Genomic DNA, 22203 nt, shown 5'->3' with positions numbered 1-22203 from the left:
GAGAACCGCTTCCGTTGTCCGCGGCTGAACCGTTCCTCCCCTCCCTTCCCGCCTGTGCCGCGTCCAGAAGGTCCCCGCCGCCTCCCCGAGCGCACAAACAACGTTCCCAGGCAGCAGATGTAGCAACGCATTCTTCCGAATGATTTTTTCATCTAAGCCATTGGAGTATTTGATGCGACATTTTCCTTTCCCCCGAATTGAAAACTGAAGCCGCAGTCTTGAGGTGCCTATGTTGGTGGTCAGTGAGGTACGATACGATAGACCCACCCAAGTCGCACCAGCTTCTCGTTTTCACCCAACAGCTAACATAACATAACATAACAACACTTTATTGTCACTCGGCACAACACCGAGCGAAATTTCAGCAGTCACACAAAATACAGCAAAAAGAAAAGAACACAGGACACCCGACCCCAACACAAACATCCATCACAGTGACTCCAAACACCCCCTCACTGTGATGGAGGCAACAAAACTTCCCCTCGCTTCCCCCCGCACCCACGGACAGGCAGCTCGACCCCTACCGAGGCAAACGACACGCACAGCCCCCGCCTGTTTCCTTTATCATCAGCGGCCTGTTTCCTTTATCATCGTTATTTTTGTGCAGATCTTTCATTCATTGTTCTTTATCTCTCCACACCACCGTCTATATCTGTCGTTTCCCTTATCCCTAACCAGTCTGAAGAAGGGTCTCGACCCAAAACGTCACCCATTCCCTCTCTCCAGAGATGCTGCCTGTCCCACTGAGTTACTCCAGCTTTTTGTGTCTGTCTATGATAGAACTTTATTTAATCCAGGAGGGAAATTGATCTGCCGACAGTCATAAAAACCCAAACTACATGAAATTAGAGTGACAAGCGGAAAGGATTGGGGATTTGCAGATTGGGAATGGGGAGTCAGTCTCGTGTAGGGGTGCCAACTATCTCACTCCCAAATACGGGACAAGGTGACGTGACCTCACTCGCCCAGCCAGTGGCCACGTGCTCCCGCTCCACCAATGGCAACCGGGAGGCGGGTTGCTACGCAACCTCGGCCGCGTTGGAATCAAGCCATCAGTGGACAGTGCATGTGCTGAAGGACGCAAGATGAGCCTGCGAAGGCAAACGCCCAGCGACTTTCTAAAACAAATCACAGGTGGTTAAACTGAACTCGGGTGTGGATTACCGAGGTGGATGGATATATATATATGAACATAGCACTGGAACAGACAGAAGAATATGTAAACGGTCAGCTTAACAACAAATATGGAGATGCATTTATTCGAGGCAACAATGTATTTGTACATCAGCACGCAGAAGAGAAGACTTTAGATGATGTTGTAGACTGAAGATTGATTTTTGATTTGAAAGATATCATTTTTTTAATGTAACTCAACTTTTTTTTAAAAACTCTTTTGAAATTTTACTTTTCTACACTATATAACTGGTGGTTTTTCGATAAAGAATGATTTAATCCATTTAATCCAAAGGTAAAAAATTATTATAACGGCTGGAGAGGAAACAATATTGTTTTTAAATTGTGTCCTGTGCTTTTATGTTAGTATATTATGCACCAATGGAGTGGCAATAATAATTTCGTTGTATGCAGTGCTTTCAACGACAAATAAAGGCATTCATTCATTCATCCACTAATGGCTTGATTCAAGCGTGGCAACCCGCCTGGCCGGGCGGCCACCATTGGCGTAGCGGGAGCACGTGGCCGCTGGCTGGGCACGGTCACGTGGGGGGTGACGTCACCCTGTCCCGTATTTGGCAGCCCTAGGTGGCGGGGGTGGGCGTTTGAGAGACGCCAAAGAGATTTGATAATTAAAATGTGGAAATTAAAAACACTCACGAGGGAGAGAGGGGGGGAAGCTAATCCAGAGAATGAAAACCCATAAGTGCCTGGCGGTCCAACTGCACTCAAATACGGGACAAGGGCTGTCCCGTAAGGGACAATCCAATTTAGCCCAAAACGGGATGTCCCGGCCAATACGGGACAGTTGGCAACCCTGCCCACGACAGATGGGGGAGGAGTTGTAAAGTTTGATAGCCACAGGGAAGGATCTCCTGTGGCATTCTGTCCTGCATCTTGGTGAAACCAGTCTGTTGCCAAACGTATTCCTCTGGTTGACCAGTGTGTCATTGAGTGGATGAGCTGTATTGTCCAGGATGCTCCAGTTTGTGGAGCATCATCCCCTCCAAGATGTTGTTGTCAATTCATACCAATTGATTTCTGCCAATGAGGAATGCAAAGAAGCAGACATCCAATTCCCTGAATTGAATGTGTAGAGGTGCTGTTGATGATCAGCAGCCTGATGATGTGCTCTTGAGGTCCACGCGGAGTAAAGAGCCAGCGACGTTGCATCTGCAGTGGTGGTAGACAAATTGTAGTGGGCCGGATACTAGACAGTTTAGTTGATAAGGATCTTGACAAAGCAGTTCATTACAACGGATGCAAGTGCCACCAGGCAGTAGTCATTGAAATGTCACCGTGCTATTCCTGGGCGGCACCAGCATTATGTATGTTCTTTTAAAGGAGATTGGGATCGCAAACCATAGCAGTAAAGGTTGAAGATATCAGTTTAAAAAATCCAGTCAGTTGGTCCTTGCAGGTTAAGAACACAACCATGCACACCGCTTTCTGAGGATTCGCCCTTGTGAAGGACCTTTTGATGTTGGCCTTGGAGACAGAGATCACATTGTCTCCGGTAATTGTGGGGTTCTGTGATGGCACATTGGTTTTATGCTTCAAAAGGGAGAATGCCATTGAGCCTGCTGATAGTGATGAACCAAGCACTTGAGTTACCCGGTCGCATCATACAGGAGGAAATAGCTACAAGGTCTGCCTTAGATCAGTGTTTCAGTTTACCTTTGCCTACACTGCCCACTGAGAACCCATGAAGGTCCTTCACTGCTTTGCTTCTCATCCATATCTGCTTATTTGTCAGAGCTTAAATGGTGCAATAGCAACCAATTCAGGGTTGGCTAGTTGGAATGAACAAAATAAGCTCAATTACCTCATACTGTAAAGGTGATTGATTCTCTTAAGATGGAAGAAATGATTTTTCTCCAAGGCATTATTGGAATTGAACAAATATTATTTATTTGCAATCTTGTGTTTTATACGGCGAAACTTTATTCAGATACATTGAGCAGACATCTACCAGTTTAACTTGTTATGCACTTCAGTTCTGTGGGCTTTAAGGGCTGATGATGCCACTGTGGGATCTGCAGGCTTGTGGTGCGCTTGTATGTGAGATGACATGCTCCTGTTATTTTTTGATGCTGGAATGAGTAGGCTGCTGCTCCTCCTTCTTGAGCATTCACGGAGGGGCTCATGTTGTCGACCTCCCCGTGGTAAGCCGTCAACTGACCTCAGTCAGGGGAACGACAACAAACAGAGACAGCAGAAGCAGCTTCATAACTTCTGCTGCCTCAAATGCAAGAAGCATTCATGGAGTGGGGATTCTGCCAACCAATGGGCAGGGGAGGATGGTGTAGGTTTTAATTATGTGCTTGAAGCCTCCTTAAATTAGTTTTGTGCTTTTCCAGTATTCTTTGCGCCCTCAAAGTATAGTTTTTTTTTACAAACCAATCAGCAGAAAAATTAAGTTGGAACATCCATTAAGAGCTTTTCACAACCCGGAATCTAATTTTTCAGAAACCTCAGTACATGAGATAGTCAGCTGGTCATAATTAAAGTATACATACAACTATAGAAAACAATAGAAAACAACAATGTCCAAGCATATAATATACATCGATTTTCTCAAATGTGTTTGCTTATGCTCTTTACAAATCAAAAAGTTGTCTCGGTCCATTGCACTAGACAACATTTGTACCCAAAATACTCAGCCTTACTGTACATTTAATAGAATCCTTGAAATGTATTATTAGTAATATTATCCATTATTGGTAAATGATGATTCGAAATGTTCTGGAAACAAGATAGTGGAATTTGTTGCAGCCAGCAAAAATACCATGTTTGATTTAGTGTCCTAGTGCAGAAAAAACATCTGGCTTAATAACATAATTAGATATAGTGGCAGCTGGAATAAGACCAAACATTTCATCTCACTTGAGCTCCTTGAATGGAATCATTCATCTGCTGCATTTCTCCATGTTCCAGTTTCCTAAGTCAGATCCTAAATTAAACTTAGTACTTCTAACATTCTCACCGTGCCAGATATTCTCGTGATAACTAAAGTGTACAAGGACTAATATGGATTCAGTTTCAAATTATTCCCCTAACTTTCCTACCAGCAACTAAATGGCCACTTTCTATTGATAATTTCTTCTTGTTCTTTCATCTCTCAAAAAAAGTCTTATTTGTACATTTAGCATCTCCTCCATTTCCAAAAGATGGAGAACTGAAACCATTTGTACAAGCACCTTGACTGGAAAACCATTATCTATTTTATACTGCAACCCTGTGTTAGGCATTGAATTTCCATTTAGTTTTTTTCTTTCCTCACATTGGTGCAGATTTATTTCCAAAGAGGTTGCTTCACCTCACAGATAAACTTGATGGTCACTGGGCCCTTGCTGAGCATTTAGAGCGTTTTTAATTTTGGTATTCATATTCAAAATGAAGTATGGCTCAAATTTTGGAGACATGATCTAGACAGTTGTATTCCCCAATTGATCAGTGGAAATCATTCAAATTGGTGGTAAATAATACAAACTTTTCTGCACTCTAAATAAAAGATTCTAATTTCAGTATTAAGCATTCCACAGCAATCACAAAGAGGTTACTTCACCTCACAGATAAACTTGATGGTCACTGGGCCCTTGCTGAGCATTTAGAGCGTTTTTAATTTTGGTATTCATATTCAAAATGAAGTATGGCTCAAATTTTGGAGACATGATCTAGACAGTTGTATTCCCCAATTGATCAGTGGAAATCATTCAAATTGGTGGTAAATAATACAAACTTTTCTGCACTCTAAATAAAAGATTCTAATTTCAGTATTAAGCATTCCACAGCAATCACAACTGACCCAGCATGAGATTGTATCTCCAAATCCTACGTTCAGAATGACCTGGGAGAACAAAATCAGGGATCAACTGCTGGAACTAAAACTTCCAATTCTCAAAGATCAAATGATACAAGATGAACTTTCATTTAGGAGGGTTTTTTTTTACTTAAAAAAAATTAAATCACATTGTAAATCCGTTTGTACAACAAAATAAAATGCCGACAATTGCAAATTAATTTCCTGAATAAAAACCACTTTTATTGACCAAGCTAGACTGATATTTAGTTTTAAAAAGTTATCCACTGCATTTTCAAACACTCATTTGACAAATTGTATACAATTGTGTACATAACAAAATAGTTATGGATCCATAAAAATAGCCAATTTCTGCAATATTGATCTTATTGTGAAATACCATAAGCGGTATAAAAATGCAATGACTGGATAGTGTGCAGATTTGCGCTTTAAAGCATGAAAAAGGTACAATCAATTCACAGTTTGTATAGACATGTTCGTTACAGAATTCAGGTTTATCTGCAGCCATTTATCCAAAATCTTGACAGAAGGCTAGCAAGTGATAACTATCAAATCAACTAGCATTTCTCCGAAGGTTTAACCTCCGGATTTTTATGAATAATCTTGTTGCCAATCCTACCCAAAAGACTTAAAATGAACATTAATAGGTGGTCGTGTAATTCAGCCATGGGGTGCATTTCCAAGTAGTTTTAAGATGACTGTAGCACGTTTATTTTTGTGAAACTGTATTACTTGATATGCACCGTTCTTCATCACAGACACAGATCACTCAGCATTGCAAGGCAATTGTTTAATGACATAAGAATACAACCTTTAATGCAAAGTGGAAACACAATGGTTCGTACAAGAAAACTATTCAGGAATTATCACTTCACAATTAAATAAATTCTCTCTCCAAATATTAAGTTATAACAGAAATATGACGCAAAAGGCTATTAACGATTGCTAGCCTATATTTTAATGTGACTTGAAATCAAGTTCTTATATTTCTGAATTATCTATTAAAGGAATGACTTCAAAGAGTCATTACAATTCAAAGTGATGCTATTCACAATCTTTAATGCCCGCATGGTGTACAGTTGTCACATGACCCCAACATGCTGCCAAAATATGTTTGGCTTGAACTAAATCTGGTACAGTATTTCAAAAGATAAACTATGCCATTACTCAATTTCTTTTCAGATACAAATGAAAATCCCACATTAACTTCAGCAATTAACGGTATTTATGCCGCTAAAATATTAGGCTAGTTTGACCAACATCGTCCACGTAAACAGAGGTAACCACATTACCACATTGGAGGTAAACATACATTTTCACGTGGCTTGGTTTTCGAGGGGTTTCTCTCAAGAATTTCCAAGTTTGATAACCGACAGAAGTCTGAACGTTGGGTTGCAGTTTAGTATCAAAAACATGGTGGTGGTACTTTTCACAAGAATAAAGTTATCACAAAGACTCCATTTTCACTAAATGAGAGAGTGGACTCTCACTTCAGAGCATGCAAGCTAGCGTTTGCATAAGGCAAAAGTTATTGTTTGAAGGCAAGTGATGTTTCTGTACATTGAATCACGAGCAGCAATCTAAACCACCGCACTACACCTGCAACTCAGTGAGTTGCCAACAATGAGGGATGTGCATGCAATTTAGATGTCATACTGTTTTTCCAAATTAGTATACCGTCCACTCGGATGCATAGGGCTCAATTTCAAACATATCCGGCTGCTTTCCATACACATTTTAAAAGCAGCTTAAATTGAGTCTGGCCTACCTTTAGGTTTATTAGATTGATATGGTCACGTTGAATACTTGACCATCATGCTTTGGTGTAGTCAAAAGTGATCACATGCCTTTCAGTAAAGTGACCAATATTACGTTCCACACCTACTTTGTGCAACAAAAAGACTATGGCAACATAAAAGCAATTAAAAGTGGCTGGTATCATACTCAATTTGCATTCCCAAGTAGCATCCACATCAACTCAAAGATCCATAGTTATGAACCAAAAACACTGATTTGTTTGCATGCCGTTTACTGTTAAATCAGTTTCTGTGCAAATGAAAGGTTACTTTCAAACCTAGAAAGGTAAATAAATATGAGATTCTAAAAAAAAACCTATAACTTTAGGTTGAGTAGGACCATGCATGGAAAATAGATGAGATTATATCAAAAATGATAAACAGTTTACTCAAACCTCTTCTACATACATGGCCATTTTAATAGTCTAAACTTTCTTACTGGGTCTCTACATATTTGAGACCAAGGAAACTAAACAGCGAGGTCAACCTGATCACAAAAATCACTACCCAAAGGGCAGTCACTTGCAAGGCAGCAAAACATTTTTTTCCTTTGGAAAACTTTTTCAAGTCACAAAAATACCAGTTTTTAAAAAAAATTGCACCGAACAAATACAAAATTATTGCATGCAAAACAACTGCTGGTAACAATTGGACCAACAGTCTAGTTCAAAAGCTGTGCAATCTTTCTTCCAACTAGGCTGTGTTTTTTACCTACTTGAGCAAATGACGTGGGAAACTTTAAGCAGGACACCAGTAATAGTTTCATTTTGTACCAAATATTTTAAAATATACACATCACCAATTTTTTCCAGGATCATTATCCATGGCAGTATCTCCACAGTACAGGCCTGAAGCTGCTTAAGTATTTCACTTCTCTCCAGTACTCCTGATATTCCTTCTTTAATTTTGTACATTTGCTCTTCTTTACTTAGTGTACAATAGTGTTGATGGCAACATGCAGTACCAGCAATGGAGTCTGTATCAACAATTACAATCAGGAGGCACTTAACCAAACCCATAAAAACAATTGTTAGGGATTAACATCAGCTTAGACCTTTGTCGATAACCCATTATTCTACAAGTCAACCTTTCATAACATCGTAACAAAATTATACAAAGAAAAGCAGCAGATGGTTGGCACACATTCACTTCAATCTCGAGAGGTGCCAGGTCAGTGCATTAACGAGATTTGGCTAGGTATAGGCCATTTGATCCTCAAATCACAAGAGGAAAATATATACAATGGCCAGTATGGAAAAGTAAACCATGTACTGGTAATGGAAAACATGAACTGGTAATGGAAAACATGAAAATAAAAAATAAGTGGCCCCAAATTTTTAAGAAACAATTAAAAGATTGTCACGATCACTGATTGCAGGCCAGATACACTGCAGACATATCATTTTCAGACTGGTCCAAGGCCTTTGCTTTCTTAAACACCTACAAGAATAAAAAGTAACAGTCAAAATTTTAATTTTAATGAACACTGAAAAGAGCAGTAGCCAAAAATGTTCCAAAACACATTTGAAATATTGCAAAAAGACCATGAGGAATTTAAAAGAAAATTACTGCACTACTTTCAAACATTGTATTAATCAGCTACAAATAAGCATAACACCTAGACACAAAAATAAATACATTCCTAATTCCATTGAGATGCAGAAAATATAAAATGTAAACTCTCTTTTAACTGTGGAGACCATTGAGGCAACTGTTTATTGTAGGTTGAAGTATAGAAATGCACGGCCTGATTCAATAAAAATAATTAGTGATGCATTCACTTCGGATCATTATACCACTGTTCAACAAAATAAGGTTGCATGTTCACAACATCCGCATTCTCAGTTGTTTGCACATGGTCTGAGAGAAAAAAAATCTTACAAAGGTCAAGATTGAATCCATATTAACCAAAATGATCACAAAATCATCAGGGCATAAAGCGTTCAGAACTTACTTCATTCGCCGCAGCAGCCACTGGAGTTGAATGATTGACTGAATCACCCATAGCAATGGCCAGCCTGAGGTCCTTTTGTATGTGTTTCAACAAGAAGTCAGGCTTGAAGCTTCCCTGTAAAATACCTGATAATGAGAGAATCACTAGTGGGTACAGTTAATTATTTTGGAGGTCAATTATTGTTACATGCAATAATCACCAGAATGCCGTTGCAATGGGTGTAAAAATGGGTGTAGCAAGATCAATGATGGCATTCAAAGTTAAAAACATTACTTTTTGGAATAAAATAAATGTTACATATAAATTTACAGAACATCAAAGTAAAAAATAACAGTGGGTATGCTCACATGAGCAATTCTTAGCTTTACTGAATTCTCTTATGACCAGCCATATAATGGATGTAAAGAGGATGTTTCCAGTAGTGGGAGAGTCTAGGACCAGAGGGCACTGCCTCCGAATAAAAGGATGTACCTTTAGAACGGAGATGAAGAGGAATTTCTTCAGTCAGAGGGTGGTGAATCTGTGAACATCACTGCCACAGAGAGCAGTGGAGGCAGAGTCATTGGGTATTTTTGAAGCGGAGATTAATAAGTTGTTGACTAGGAAGGATGTTAAAGGTTACCGGGAGAAGGCAGGAGAATGGGGTTGAGGGGGAAAAATAGATCAGCAATGACAGAATGGAAAGGAACAGACTGGATGGGCTGAATGGCCTAATTCTGCTCCTATATCCCATGAACTTTAACCATTCCCATCCACCATATAGTGTATTCCAATTCCATTCCACGGGCATAAATAGTAACTGTCAAACCAAAATAAAGTACATCATCCTCAAGTTCACGAGTAGTGAAAGTAATTCTTTGCAGTTTATCGCAAAAGAACCACTGTGCGCACGAGTTGTTTTGTACAACCTCGAGTTAACTTTGTTTCAAAAGTTACAACTGTTATCAAGTTTATACCAGGGGTTATCTGTCCAATAGCTTCACAGATTAAGCACCATCACCTACAGATGGGTTATAGATGTTAAACATAGAAAAAAGAGTTGTCATAACTTGTTCTAGGCAAGAAAACATTACAGCTATTCCTCAATTTACAAAGAGGATGCATTTGTAGAAAATGCTGTAAGCATCATATTGTATAAATTGTTAAGGCTGGGTTCACATAATGTTAATGACATTTCAGACAAAAAATCCTTTAACCAATGTCCCTAAAAATTTCAAAAGTTAGTTACTTTGGCACTTCTGGTCCAAAAAAGCACACGCCAAAGGTCCCTGACTGAGGATGTAAAGCAAAACATCTTGCGACTGGCTGGCTATTTTAGCCAATGTAAATCCTTCTGCTACAGAAGCCATGAAACTGCCCAGGATCATATTTACAATCAGCATCATCTTCGAGGCATTGCCCACCTCTCCTGAAAAAGAAAAAGAAACTAATTTAGACCAGTCATCCATGTCTTCCACATATGGCATAACACAAAAGAAAATTAGAATGTAAATTTTGGAATGGAGTCAAATATATATATTTTTACTTTAAATGCCAATTATCATTATCTTGTGCATGGTGAAAAACCATCATGTTATGAGGATTGAACATGTAACATTATTGATTACCATTTCTTCTGGAGAAAATATTGTGGCCAGTTTCATACCCAGACTGGTACTAGCTGGTTCAACACATGCACAAGATAAACAAACGGCAAAATCCAAATCTGAAGACCAGGTTCATCAATGGTTTAAATAAATTTTAAAAATTCAGTAACTGAGTCTCCAACTAATACTTGGTTGCAAAACAAATGAACAATTCTGATGGAATGTGATTTGGCTTCCTATCAAATGTATTTTAAAGACTACATAATTTAATTTACCAGAGTAACCTTGCCCTTTCACCTGGATAAATGAAAAATTCCTGAATAGCAATTCAAAAATATTTTTAAAGGAGAAATATTGGCGGATTCTAGAAGCACAGACCTACCCAAATAGAAAGACTTCTTCCCCATGGCCTGAAAACAGCTGCTACAATCATCAAACAAAGCCTTATCTCCAGCTGCAAGGATCACCAGCATTCCATTTTCCGATAGCTGCCGATTCCCTGAGACTGGTGCTTCGAGATAGCACCCCCCTCTGGAAGTGATCACCTATGTAATAGAGTAACCATTACAGATCAGTCCTGCCATCTTGTTGCCTATAAAGTACCCTAGGTAAGACCCACCGACCTGAGATCTTAATGAAGCACCAGACACAGCACTGGAATCAGAGGTAGACACAAAATGCTGGAGTAACCCAGCGGGACAGGCAGCATCTCTGGAGAGAAGGAATGGGTGACGTTTCAGGTCGAGTCCCTTCTTCAGACCTATCTACTGGAATCAGAGAATTGGGATGCAGCATTAAATTCCAGTTACCTACTCTGAAAATTTGGCCAGCAAACTGAACTCACCCACTTGAGGTCTTTAATGCTTTGTCCAGTGAATATTTTTAAACCAGAGTGCAATTATAATTCCTGGTATGAAAAGCCTCCAACTTATCAACAAAAAAAAACCTAATGTGATAAAATATAAATGTGATAAAACATTCTCTCCTTATTTAGTTAAAGAATACTCAAGAAGAAATTAAAGTGCTGGCTGATTTGAAACACATTGCATTCATCAATTTTGTAAAATTGCCCCATCCACTTTCTGCAGGCACGTGAGCGAGGGTAAAAAAAGAGGAAAAGAGCCGAGCACTTGCACGACGTGTACAACGAGGGGGGGGGGGTCAAAAATGATTAAACATTTACACACAAAATTACCCGTTTCAAGCCTCTTTTAGTGCATTTCAAAGTAAAAACAGACATTACAAAATAATGTGAATATGTCACTGTACACTGATAACATTTTGAAGTAAATTTGAAGTAAATTCGCACATTAATTGATAATCAGCCCAAAAAGGTGGTAATTGGCTTTTCTGCTGTATTTTATATTTTAACCCTGTCTTAATTAATTTCGTTATATAATCTTGCACTTAAATTTAATATTTACTCATTACAGTTCCACCACTGATTTTCTGGCACTCTTGGCACCAGAGCTTTGCTGATTAATCAAGCAGACTAAGGAAGCTGGGGATAGATGTGCTGGCTCCAGCTGGGCTGGAGTTCCAGAGCCCCGGCCGCAAGTTGCAAATTCAACCCACCGATCGGCCGTGGAAGTCCCGATGAGGTCGAGATTGGTTGCTTTGCCCAGTCTAGGTGCCACATTTTCAGAGAGACTTCCAGGACGCGCGGGGGGGGGGGGGGGGGGGATTTTAAAAATGTGGAAATCCGCGGAAAATTCACATGTCTGTTTCTGGAAAGGGTTTTGGACAATGATTAAAAATGGCAATCACAGCTGAGTTTGCCTTTACACACATACAGAAACAAAACCTTGTTGTTCCATGCCTTGTTTCAAATTGTAGCTCAGCAAATTCAGACATATCAAGATCTACTCTTGAAAAATATTTAAATGAAACCACATAGCTAATGAGTTTGTAAAATCACTTTCTCTACTTTTTACATAAATATTTTACGTCAAGTACTGGGTTAACAAAATAGAGCAAACAGTAAGCAACAAAAACAAACTTGAAGCTGGGAGAAAATAACACGAGTTTGCTGAAAAATTAGGAAGATTCACAAGCAAATAAAGAACAGAAGAACAAAGGTTAGATGAAACTAATGGATTAAACGGTAGGAGCTACTATTCCGGCAAGAGACTAAAACTAATGTAAGGAAACTGCAGTGTTCTACATTACTGAATGAGATTAACTTCTACTGGTCTTCAGAGCTTGACATTTGACTTAAACAACCCACAATGTAGATTTGAGGCTGATGTTGCATCTTATTCTTGAGATACTGCTGTGCAACCAGAAGGCCAAATAAATTCCAGAAGCTGTGTTAAATTACAGACATTCAAATTCAGAACATAAGTAGGATTTTTAGCCCCTCGGGTCTGGTCCACTATTAAATAAGATCATGGTGGATTTGATTATGCCCATATTTCCACATTTCTGCTTACACCAGGTGAGTTTTCATCCCCTTATAAAGAATTTATCTACATCTGCCTTAAAAATATTCAAAGACTGCATCCATCTTAGAGGAAGAGATTGCCAAAGATTTATACTTTATTCATGATAAATGGATCAGCTCTTTTGTTAATACAATGACTCCCTCATTCTAGATTCAGCCACAGGGAAACCCTCACCACAAACACCCTCTCAGGGTTTTATACTTTAATCAGGCCACCTCCCACTTTATATTATCCCAAACTTACTAATCATATATTTGATGTTTTCATCCAATCCATTTATGTAAAACAGTATAAAGTCAAGGCCCAAGCAGTCACTTATTGAATCATTCCAATCAGAAAATTATGCCCACTCTCAATCTCTTGTCCGCCAGTGAATCTTGCATCCCCACAAGTAGCTTTTATTTTCTGCAGTAATTCTTGATCTTTCACCTCATGAAATGCTTCCTGGAAATCTAATAGAATATCCAATAATTTCTCCCTTTTTTATTTTTACAGGACTTTTTTTAAAAGAACTCCTACACCTAATGGATGCAAGCCAGGCCTATTGAAGCAGTCAACAAAAAAACTGTCATTCGCTAATCTATGTCCCCCATTATAACGTCTAACTATAATGAGTTAGGTTTCCTAATTATGGTACTTTTGTGATTCATGTGCAATTACCATGTAATTATCTTAGTTCCCCATTACAATATGTACAGTAAAAACGAGTAACATTTTACCCGAGACAGACGTTATGCTACGATCCTGTAATTTCTTGCTTTTTGTTTCCCTCCCCTTTTGAATGAACGGAATTATGTTCTCTATTTCACATCTGAGTAGACCGTCCCCAAATCTCAGGAATTCTCTGGTGATTGTGTGTCCTTCCTGAGGTCATCCCTCCCTTCCCAAGTTCATCCCTCAATACGTGACCTAGAGCTATTGCAGGGATGTTACTCATTTCCTCAACAATGAAGACTGACCCAAATGATCTGTTTAGTCCCATTTTTTCCCATTATTAATCCCATCGACTCATTTTCCACACAACCAATACCGTTCCCGTTAATTTTAACTGTCTTTAGAAACTCATTGTATTTACATTTTCAGCCAGCTTTTCCCCCCTCTAACTTCCCTTGAGTTCCACGCTGGCTATCATTTTCCATCCAAATTTCTGACCTGCTAATCATCTTTGACAAAAAAAGTATGTTGGGGTTAACTGGAACATGATAAAGCCATATCAATTAAAAAATAAATGCAAAGTTACAGAATGGCTGTATTTACATTAGTGCACTCAACAAATCAAACTAATTTCATTGCATGAAATCTCTGATGTATGTTGTCTACATTTCACATTGACTGAATTAAACAACGGGCAAATTAAAAAAAATGCAAGTTTATCTCATTACCTGCGAGATTTCTGTGGATGTCTCAGGGTCCAATGTGGACATGTCAACGTAACATTTGCCTGGTCGAATCCCTTGTAGAACCCCACTGGGGCCCAGAACCAACTGAAAACACAAAGAAAACTTCAATGATCAGATATCAGTTTCTTTCCATTGAGATTAATTTAAAAGCAGAGTATTAAGATTTAATTAATCTTCACAAACGCAAGAAATAGGTACAGGTCATCTAGCCTGTGAAGCTTGGTTCACCATTCAAGATGATCAGTGCTGATCTGAACTTGGCCTCAACTACATTTTCCTGTTCATTTCCTTCAGCCTCAGACTTCTGAATAGACAAAATCTGAATATATTTATAGACAAGATTGATAACAAGACATGTACATCTCTTGAACCTGGAGAATGTCAAAGATTCGCTGAAGAGAGGAAATTCTTCCTGAACTCTGTCTTAAACAGGTGGCCACTTATTCTGAAATAATGATTCATAACTCTGGGTTCCAAAAGAAAAGGGGATAAAAAATTTAAACCCCCCCAGAATCTTGTTTCCTGCCATAAATCTAAGCAGAGTTTAAAAATAATCTCCACAATTGCTAATATCATAATGGTTATTCATTGCTTGGTCCATCAGTTAAGAAACATTAAATGTACTTACATCTTTAGCTGCCTTTGGGTCAGAAATACAAGACAGTGTGATATCGCAAGTGGAAACAACCTCTGCCGGCGTCCGTCCTAAACGAGCTCCTTCTTGGAGAAAAGGGTCGCACTGTCACAAAATTGAAGACAAATTTTGTAAATTTTCACTTAGTGGAGCAAATAATTCACTCATATTTCATAAAGAGCCCGTTCATGACACAGTGCCAAACAGCTACTATGAAATGCCTGATCAATGTTATACCCAGCTTCATCAAAAAATGAATTTACTACATAAAACCAATGCCAATGGTCCTGCACTGTTTACTTTAACCATACCAGAGAAGGAAACAAAGTGCGCCGCATAATTCAAACTATCCAAAAATAATTCATTACCAATCAAGACGCTTGAAACGGGTAAATATAGTGGAATTTCTCTATTATTTTTCACAACCTGTTTACAATTGCAAATTTTCACGAATGATTATACGTTTTCAATGATATTGGTTCCAAAAAAAATTGGCTAAGAAATACAGAACTACTCTGTTGATTCTCCATGTTATTTTATTCTAAAACCATGACCCGGAGACCCAAAACACAACATTTTGAATAAATGAATGAATACGTTTATTGGCCAAGTATGCATGTACAAGGAATGTGCCTAGGTGCTCCGCTCACAAATGACTACACAAACATACAGTTAACAATTAAGAATAAAGCATAACCACATCAAAACAATAAGGATACAACATGTGGGTGGAAATAAACCAGAGCAAAAAATAGACTACAAACTCTGGTTATTGGGTAGAACTATCACTTGTGGAAAAAAACTGTTTTTGTGTCTGGCTGTGGCTGCTTTGACAGTCCGGAGTCGCCTTCCAGAGGGAAGTGCTTCGAATAGTTTGTGGCCAGGGTGAGAGGGGTCAGAGATGATCTCGCCCGCTCGCTTCCTGGCCCTTGCAGTGTACAGTTCGTCAATGGGGGGGAAGGTTGCAGCCAACAACCTTCTCAGCTGTGCGAACGATCCGTTGCAGCCTCCGGATGTCGTGCTTGGTGGCTGAGCCAAACCAGACCATGATGGAGAAGGTGAGGACGGACTTAATGATAGCAGTATAGAATTGGACCATCATTGCCTGTGGCAAATTGTGTTTCCTCAGTGGCCACAGGAAGAACATCCTCTGTTGGGCCTTTTTGACAATGGAGTCGATGGTGGCCCCCCATTTAAGATCCCTGGAGATGATGGTTCCAAGGAACTTAAATGGCTCCACAGATGTGACTATGGTGTTGTTGATGGTGAGTGGGGGGAGGGGGATCTCTTTGAAAGTCTACAATTAGTTCCACTGTCTTGAGAGCATTGAGCTCCAGGTTGTTGCGATGGCACCAGGATGCCAGCTGTGTCACTTCCCCTCTGTAGGCAGATTCCTCCCCATCCTGGATCAGTCCAATCAGGGTAGTGTCATCCGCAAACTTGAGGAGCTTGACAGAGGAGTCTGTGGAGGTGCAGTCATTGGTGTAGAGAGAGTAAAGGAGAGGGGAGAGTACGCAGCCTTGCGGAGCTCCTATGCTGAGGGCCTGCTGGTCCGAGATGTGCTTTCCCAGCTTAACATGCTGCTTCCTGTCCGTCAGGAAGTTGATGATCCACTGACAGAGGGGTTCAGGCACAGCCAGCTGGGAGAGTTTGTAGTGTAGTAGCTCTGGCACAATGGCGTTAAAAGCACATCTTTTGGAGTGTTAGTCTGGTTTACGAAGCTAAGGTCTCTGGAATCAGAGTCATGACACTCTTATTCAAATGTTGGAGTGGAATTCATTGACGTACAATAACTAAGCAAGCGTAGTAATAGATAATACAAGTTTAAAAAAACTATACCTTCTCTCCTGTGCGATTCCACACTGTAACAATGTGCCCCATCTTCAAGAGATTTGCAACAATTCCACTTCCCATTAAGCCTAGACCAAGGAAACCTATCCTAGAAAATGTAAAAAGAAAATCACATGTTCCTCAAAATTTAAAATCCTTCAAGGTTATATAGATATTTCTTAAAATCCAGAGCTTATGCATAAAGAAACGTCCTTCCATGTCTGATCCCTAACTTTTGACTCTCCTCCCATGTTGCTTGGTGCCCTTTAGTCTACAAATGTATTTCCTTAAATAAATTCAGGATACTGGAAATACAGTACAAATCCATTCAACAAAGAGGTGGCAATTCATTAAACAAATAAAAGCAAAAAAGGAAACACAAGAACTGCAAATACTGGAATCGACCAAAATACAAAGTGCTGGAGGAACTGAGCAGGTGAGGCAGCATCTGTGGTGGAATGGACAGACAGGTCAGGACCCTTCTTGAGACTGATGGAGTGGGGTGGAAAAGGCTGGAAAATAGATGGGTGGAGCAAAGCCAGCAACTGATAGGTGGATACAAGTGATGGGGGTTAGATTAACAGATTGATGGAATAAATGACAACAGTTTAAAAAAACAACTTTGGAAATAGCAGCACCTGCGGAGAGAAAAGTTTTTTTCAAATTGGTGACTTTTCATAAGAGCTGGGAATAGTTAGAAATCAAACATGACTGAAGTTGTAATGAAGGGGATTATTTCAACAAAAGAACATTTCTGGTGGAGTGCCGACAGAGACTAAATGTTAAAAAAAGGTGGTGCCATCAGCTGGGATGTGTGATGTAGGCTTGATAGTCATTGCTGATCTATCTCAGGGTGATGCAAATAAGAGACTGATGAGTCACCTGATCGATTGCTATTTGGTTTCCTCCTTTATCAAATGATGGAATAGTATTTACAACTTACTAAATCCAAAACGTAATTTCTGAATCTAGAGAACGTCTCCGAATTATGACTTTTGTAAATTCCTCATGCATTTCTTTCAAAATACTTTGGGATGGAAACTATCAAGTCAGAGACACACAGGAACACGAGGAAGCTGTACCGTTCTCCGAGGTAGAGCATGCCAAAGATTCACCATCCTCAGAATTTTTTTTGTGCCCCCTGGTTCTGGACTGCACACACGCGAGAAAATAACCCCTCAGAATTTACTCTCAGACAGGCTTTCAAAACTCGTTTTTTTAAATGCATCTTTACAAAACTGGAAGCCAATGCCAGTCTCAATTCCCCTTGAACTGATTAAGCCATCTCAAGAGACAAATCAACGAAAAAAATTTCGGCATACACTGGAAATCTGAAATAAAGACCACGATTGGCAGAAAAACTCAGTTCAAGCAGCATCTACAGAAAAACAAAGGGCCATTCATCTGAAAAGTTAACCGTTTCTCTTTCTGCAGATGCTAGTTGGCCTGCCGAATTCTTCGAACTTCTTCAGTTCTCATGGCCAGGCATGTGAGTGGGGTAAAACAAAAAGAGGAAAAAAGCCGAGCGCTTGCGGGGGGGGGGGGGGGTTCCCGCGGAACCCCTAGCGACCTTTAACAGAACCTAGTGTTCATTACAAGTCTATACATCGGTTTTTTTCTCTTTCTTTTTTTCGATCCGATTTCTCCGTTTATTTGGCGAAGTGAAAAACGCGGAATCCATCCAAAAAGCGCGGAAAATGGATTTAAAAAACGCGGAAATCCGGAAAATTCACATGCCTGCATGGCAGTTAATCGCTCTGAAGAAGGGCCAAATTTCCATTCGTTATGGAAGTTGGTGTTTAGGCTTTTAAAATTTGATATAGTTGCTTAGCCATCACCAAAAAGACTACCATTTGGAACAAAATCTAGATTTTGGTAAATTACCTTAATTCGTTAACCTAGAATAGGATACAAACTCAATTCTCCTGGCCCGATTAGAACAGTAATTTAGTCATTAAACTTACCTACCACAAATAATCACATTTAAAAAACGTGCCTCGCTGTTGGCCAGAATTTTGCAAAAATTACTACCACACCGTTTTGACATTCTACACACTCACACCAAGTTCAGAGTTAAGCGGTTAATATTATTCACTCCAAAATTGTTCTGCAATTTGGCATATCATAAACTGTGTTGCCAGTAACCTTTTCCAGCACAATCAAAGAAAATCGCCTGAACTAACACGTAATTACGTCATCAATTTACGCAGTCTGAGTTTTTAAAATAAGATCATTATTGCATAGCAAAGTAATCCTAAATTGCACATTGTATAATAAGGTATTTTGTTGAAACAAATTTCTGGTATTTCAGCATCGACTTAAAGTAATGCATGTTTCAAATGTATTTAGTACTTAAAATAATGTAAAAAAGATTAATAACACTGCTCCCAGATCTCAACTTCTATGAGAATTCTTTAATTGTTGGCAACAAACATTTGAATAGGGAGGTTGAGAAAAATTTGAGATGTCTCTTTCATTAATAAACATGGTGTCCCCCTGCTGTCCGAGATGATGTCTCACCCATGTCTACTACGTGTCCCATAGTTCTGCTCTCACTCCCGAAACTCCTCCCAGGCAGATTAAGGACAGAGTTCCCCTGGTCTTCACCTTCCGCCCCACCAACCTCTGCAACAAACACATCATTCTCCAACACCTCCTCTAACTTTATCTACTGCATTTGGTTTTCCTGTTGTGGCCTTCTTTATATTGGCGAGCCAATCATAGACTCGGCAACCGTTTCGCCAAACACTCGTGCTTGGCCCGCCAAAGCCTACTGGATTTCCCGGTTGCTAACCATTTTATCTTCCCTGCCCATAAAGACCTCTCTATCCTAGGCTCCTCCATTGCCAGAGTGAGGCCACATGCAAACTGGAGGAACAGCACGAATGTGCCATCAGATTAATGGTAGAAAACCCAAGACATTAAACAGAAAACAGCCACCTATTAAAATGCTACGTTCAGGGTTCACTCTGTACAAAAATGGCTACATTACTGGGTACTGATTACCGATCAAAGGAACATTAATCAACACCTCAGGTACTTGCACATTTTATTTCAGAAACAAACTTTCAATGATCACAATTCAAACGTAAAATACTTCAGATCTAAACAATTGCAATGAAACCAAAAATGCTGTAAATATTCTGGTCAAGTAGCATATAAAGCGAGAAAGAGATTTAATGTTAAGGTCAATGACTTTCCACCAGATCCTAAATGTTAACTTCTCCATAGATGCTATCTGACCTGTCAATTATTTTCAGTATTTTGATTTCAGATTTATTTTATTGTAATGATTATATCTCAGTAACTAAATCTAAACCTCACTTTTTCATTGAACCCAAGGTAAAACTCTTCAATGTCCAACTCCAATTGCTTTTTACCTGATGGATGACGACAATTTATTTTTAAATATTTGGGTTCTTACCTTTTATTTGTGGGAATAACGTTGCCATTGGTTGCAGTACTGTCAGCTGCCTGGATGGATGTGGACTCTGCTTCCTGTGAGATTACACCAAGTTTAGCTCCAACCTTCATAATTAGGATGTACAAGCAATGCAGTAAATTAAAAATTAGACTAAGAAGTGTTCCACATTCTGGTAAACATTACAAGAATTACCAAGCAATGTTGCTGGTATACTTGTGGGCTTTTAAGTTCGTCATTTTTTCTAATACAAATTTTTGCTGCAATGAGGAAAAAACATTGCATACATGGGCTATAACAGGGCAAATGTGACATTCCACCAGAAGTTCTCAGGAAATTATAAGACCACTGGACTTGTACTGTGGTTGTTAGTAAACCACTAGTCGATGAACAAGATAAAAATCACCAAGAAATAATTGGATTAAAAAAACTCAAAATAGATATCTGGGAAGTAGGCCAAATTTAGCTAATCCGAAAGGATTTAAGGACTAACAGGAGATTAAAAGACATGCTGTGGATGTGATATGAAGTATTCCCAAAACTGTTTGTAAATCATTGAATATTTGGAACCAGGGAGGCAGTTCTGAGAGTCATAAAGAAGATGTTAAGTCTAATTTCATTTTGTAGCACAGTGTGTAGCTCTCCAAATGATGGCTCATCAGTGTCTATTCAAATGTAAAGATTTCAGCCTCCTGCCTTCTCAGATGCACCTCTACTACCCTCTCAGCCCACTAGACCCCACTTAGTTATTTACCCCACCACCCTTTCGTCCACCACTAAAGGCTCTAGGTATTCCAATTTAGCCGATCTGGGCTTCTTAAAAGACCATACACCTTATTTGTCCCCTCAGTTTCCAGTTACTGAAAAAAAGCCTTCATAATTTTTTTTCTCATAGCAATGATTTGCCAGCCCTGACATGATCATAATTCTCCACTACATCCTCTAGATTTTTTCGTAACATCACTGAACTGTAGACGGTACTCATACTATGGCCTAACTAGAACTCTACATAACATTGGAATAATGTCCTTGCCCTGGTATTCTACACTTCTGCTAATAAATAACAACATGTATGCAATTTAACACCCTTAATGATCTACCCTCCTTCTCTTAATGAGCTGTCTATTTGCACTCCATGGTCCCTCCTCTGTTGTTCGATAGCATCAACCTGTTGATTGCTGCAAGGCTTGCATGCCATAATGGACTATAAAGTGAAGTCGGGAAGTCTTGTTGGCAAAAATGCATATCCCCCCCCCCCACCAATCGCAATTCATTCTCTGCTCATTTTGAACAGAAGAGCAATGAAATGACAACAGCCTTGGATGCATCTGTACCCACGGGCATCACAGAAATCTGATCAGGTTTTTTTTCCCTCCCCAAGAGTGAACCTGCATTAAGCCACAGGTCTGAATGGAAACTCCTACTGTGTCCTCAGAAACTGTACAGACCAGCGGTTAGGAATAGTCGTTGACATCTTTAACCTCTCCCAAGTCTATTCAACTTGCCACCTAATAAAGAAGACCACAATCATACCAAAGAATGATTGCCAAAGAATGGTGCCAAAGAAAAGCAAGGTAGTGTGCCTTATGTGTAGGAAAATAACTGCAGATGCTGGTACAAATCGAAGGTATCACAAAATGCTGGAATAACTCAGTGGGTCAGGCAGCATCTCAGGAGAGAAGGAATGGGTGACGTTTCGGGTCGAGACCCTTCTTCAGTAGTGTGCCTTAATGATTTCTTCCCCACTGGCTCCATCATCCACCATCATGAAATGCTTTGAGAGACTGGTCATGGCATACATCATCAACTCCAGCCTTTCAGACAAACTTGATCCACTGCACTGCCCCTAACGCCACAGCATTTTGACTGGTTGCATCACGGCCTGCATCGGCAACGCAAATGCCCAGAAATGAAGGAAATCAGAAAGAGTGGTGGGCACTAACTGGTCCATCATAGGTACTGACCTGCCATCGATCAAAGGGATCAAGAGGTGGTGCTTCCTCAAAAAGGAAACCAGCATCAAAGACCCACACCACCCTGGCCATGCTCTCATTTCTCTCCTCCCACCAGGTTCAAGAACAGCTTTTTCCAACAACCATTAGGTTCTTTAACACTCTAAAACAATACCGAAACTATGAGCTT

At 39.6% G+C, this 22203-nt stretch overlaps 1 protein-coding gene across 2 annotated transcripts in view; it reads right to left on the bottom strand.

Moving 5' to 3' along the window:
* Window positions 1-5131: 5131 nt before the first annotated feature.
* The window catches only part of glyr1 (glyoxylate reductase 1 homolog (Arabidopsis)), a 49667-nt gene continuing 32595 nt past the window's right edge, over window positions 5132-22203 (bottom strand). The window contains exons 7-14 of one of the 2 annotated variants that reach the window (XM_078418222.1): window positions 20065-20138; window positions 16650-16749; window positions 14805-14915; window positions 14159-14260; window positions 10715-10877; window positions 9975-10154; window positions 8747-8871; window positions 5132-8232 (exon numbers count right to left, since the gene is read on the bottom strand). In XM_078418222.1, coding sequence (XP_078274348.1) covers window positions 8158-8232; window positions 8747-8871; window positions 9975-10154; window positions 10715-10877; window positions 14159-14260; window positions 14805-14915; window positions 16650-16749; window positions 20065-20138 — 930 coding nt within the window. In that variant the 3' untranslated portion in view covers window positions 5132-8157. The remainder of the gene's footprint in view (window positions 8233-8746; window positions 8872-9974; window positions 10155-10714; window positions 10878-14158; window positions 14261-14804; window positions 14916-16649; window positions 16750-20064; window positions 20139-22203) is intronic. The other variant, XM_078418223.1, reaches the window with a different exon arrangement.

Source organism: Rhinoraja longicauda, chromosome 21 (genome assembly GCF_053455715.1).
Source record: "Rhinoraja longicauda isolate Sanriku21f chromosome 21, sRhiLon1.1, whole genome shotgun sequence".
NCBI lineage: Eukaryota > Metazoa > Chordata > Chondrichthyes > Rajiformes > Arhynchobatidae > Rhinoraja > Rhinoraja longicauda.
This window is presented reverse-complemented; position numbering and strand designations above follow the sequence as displayed.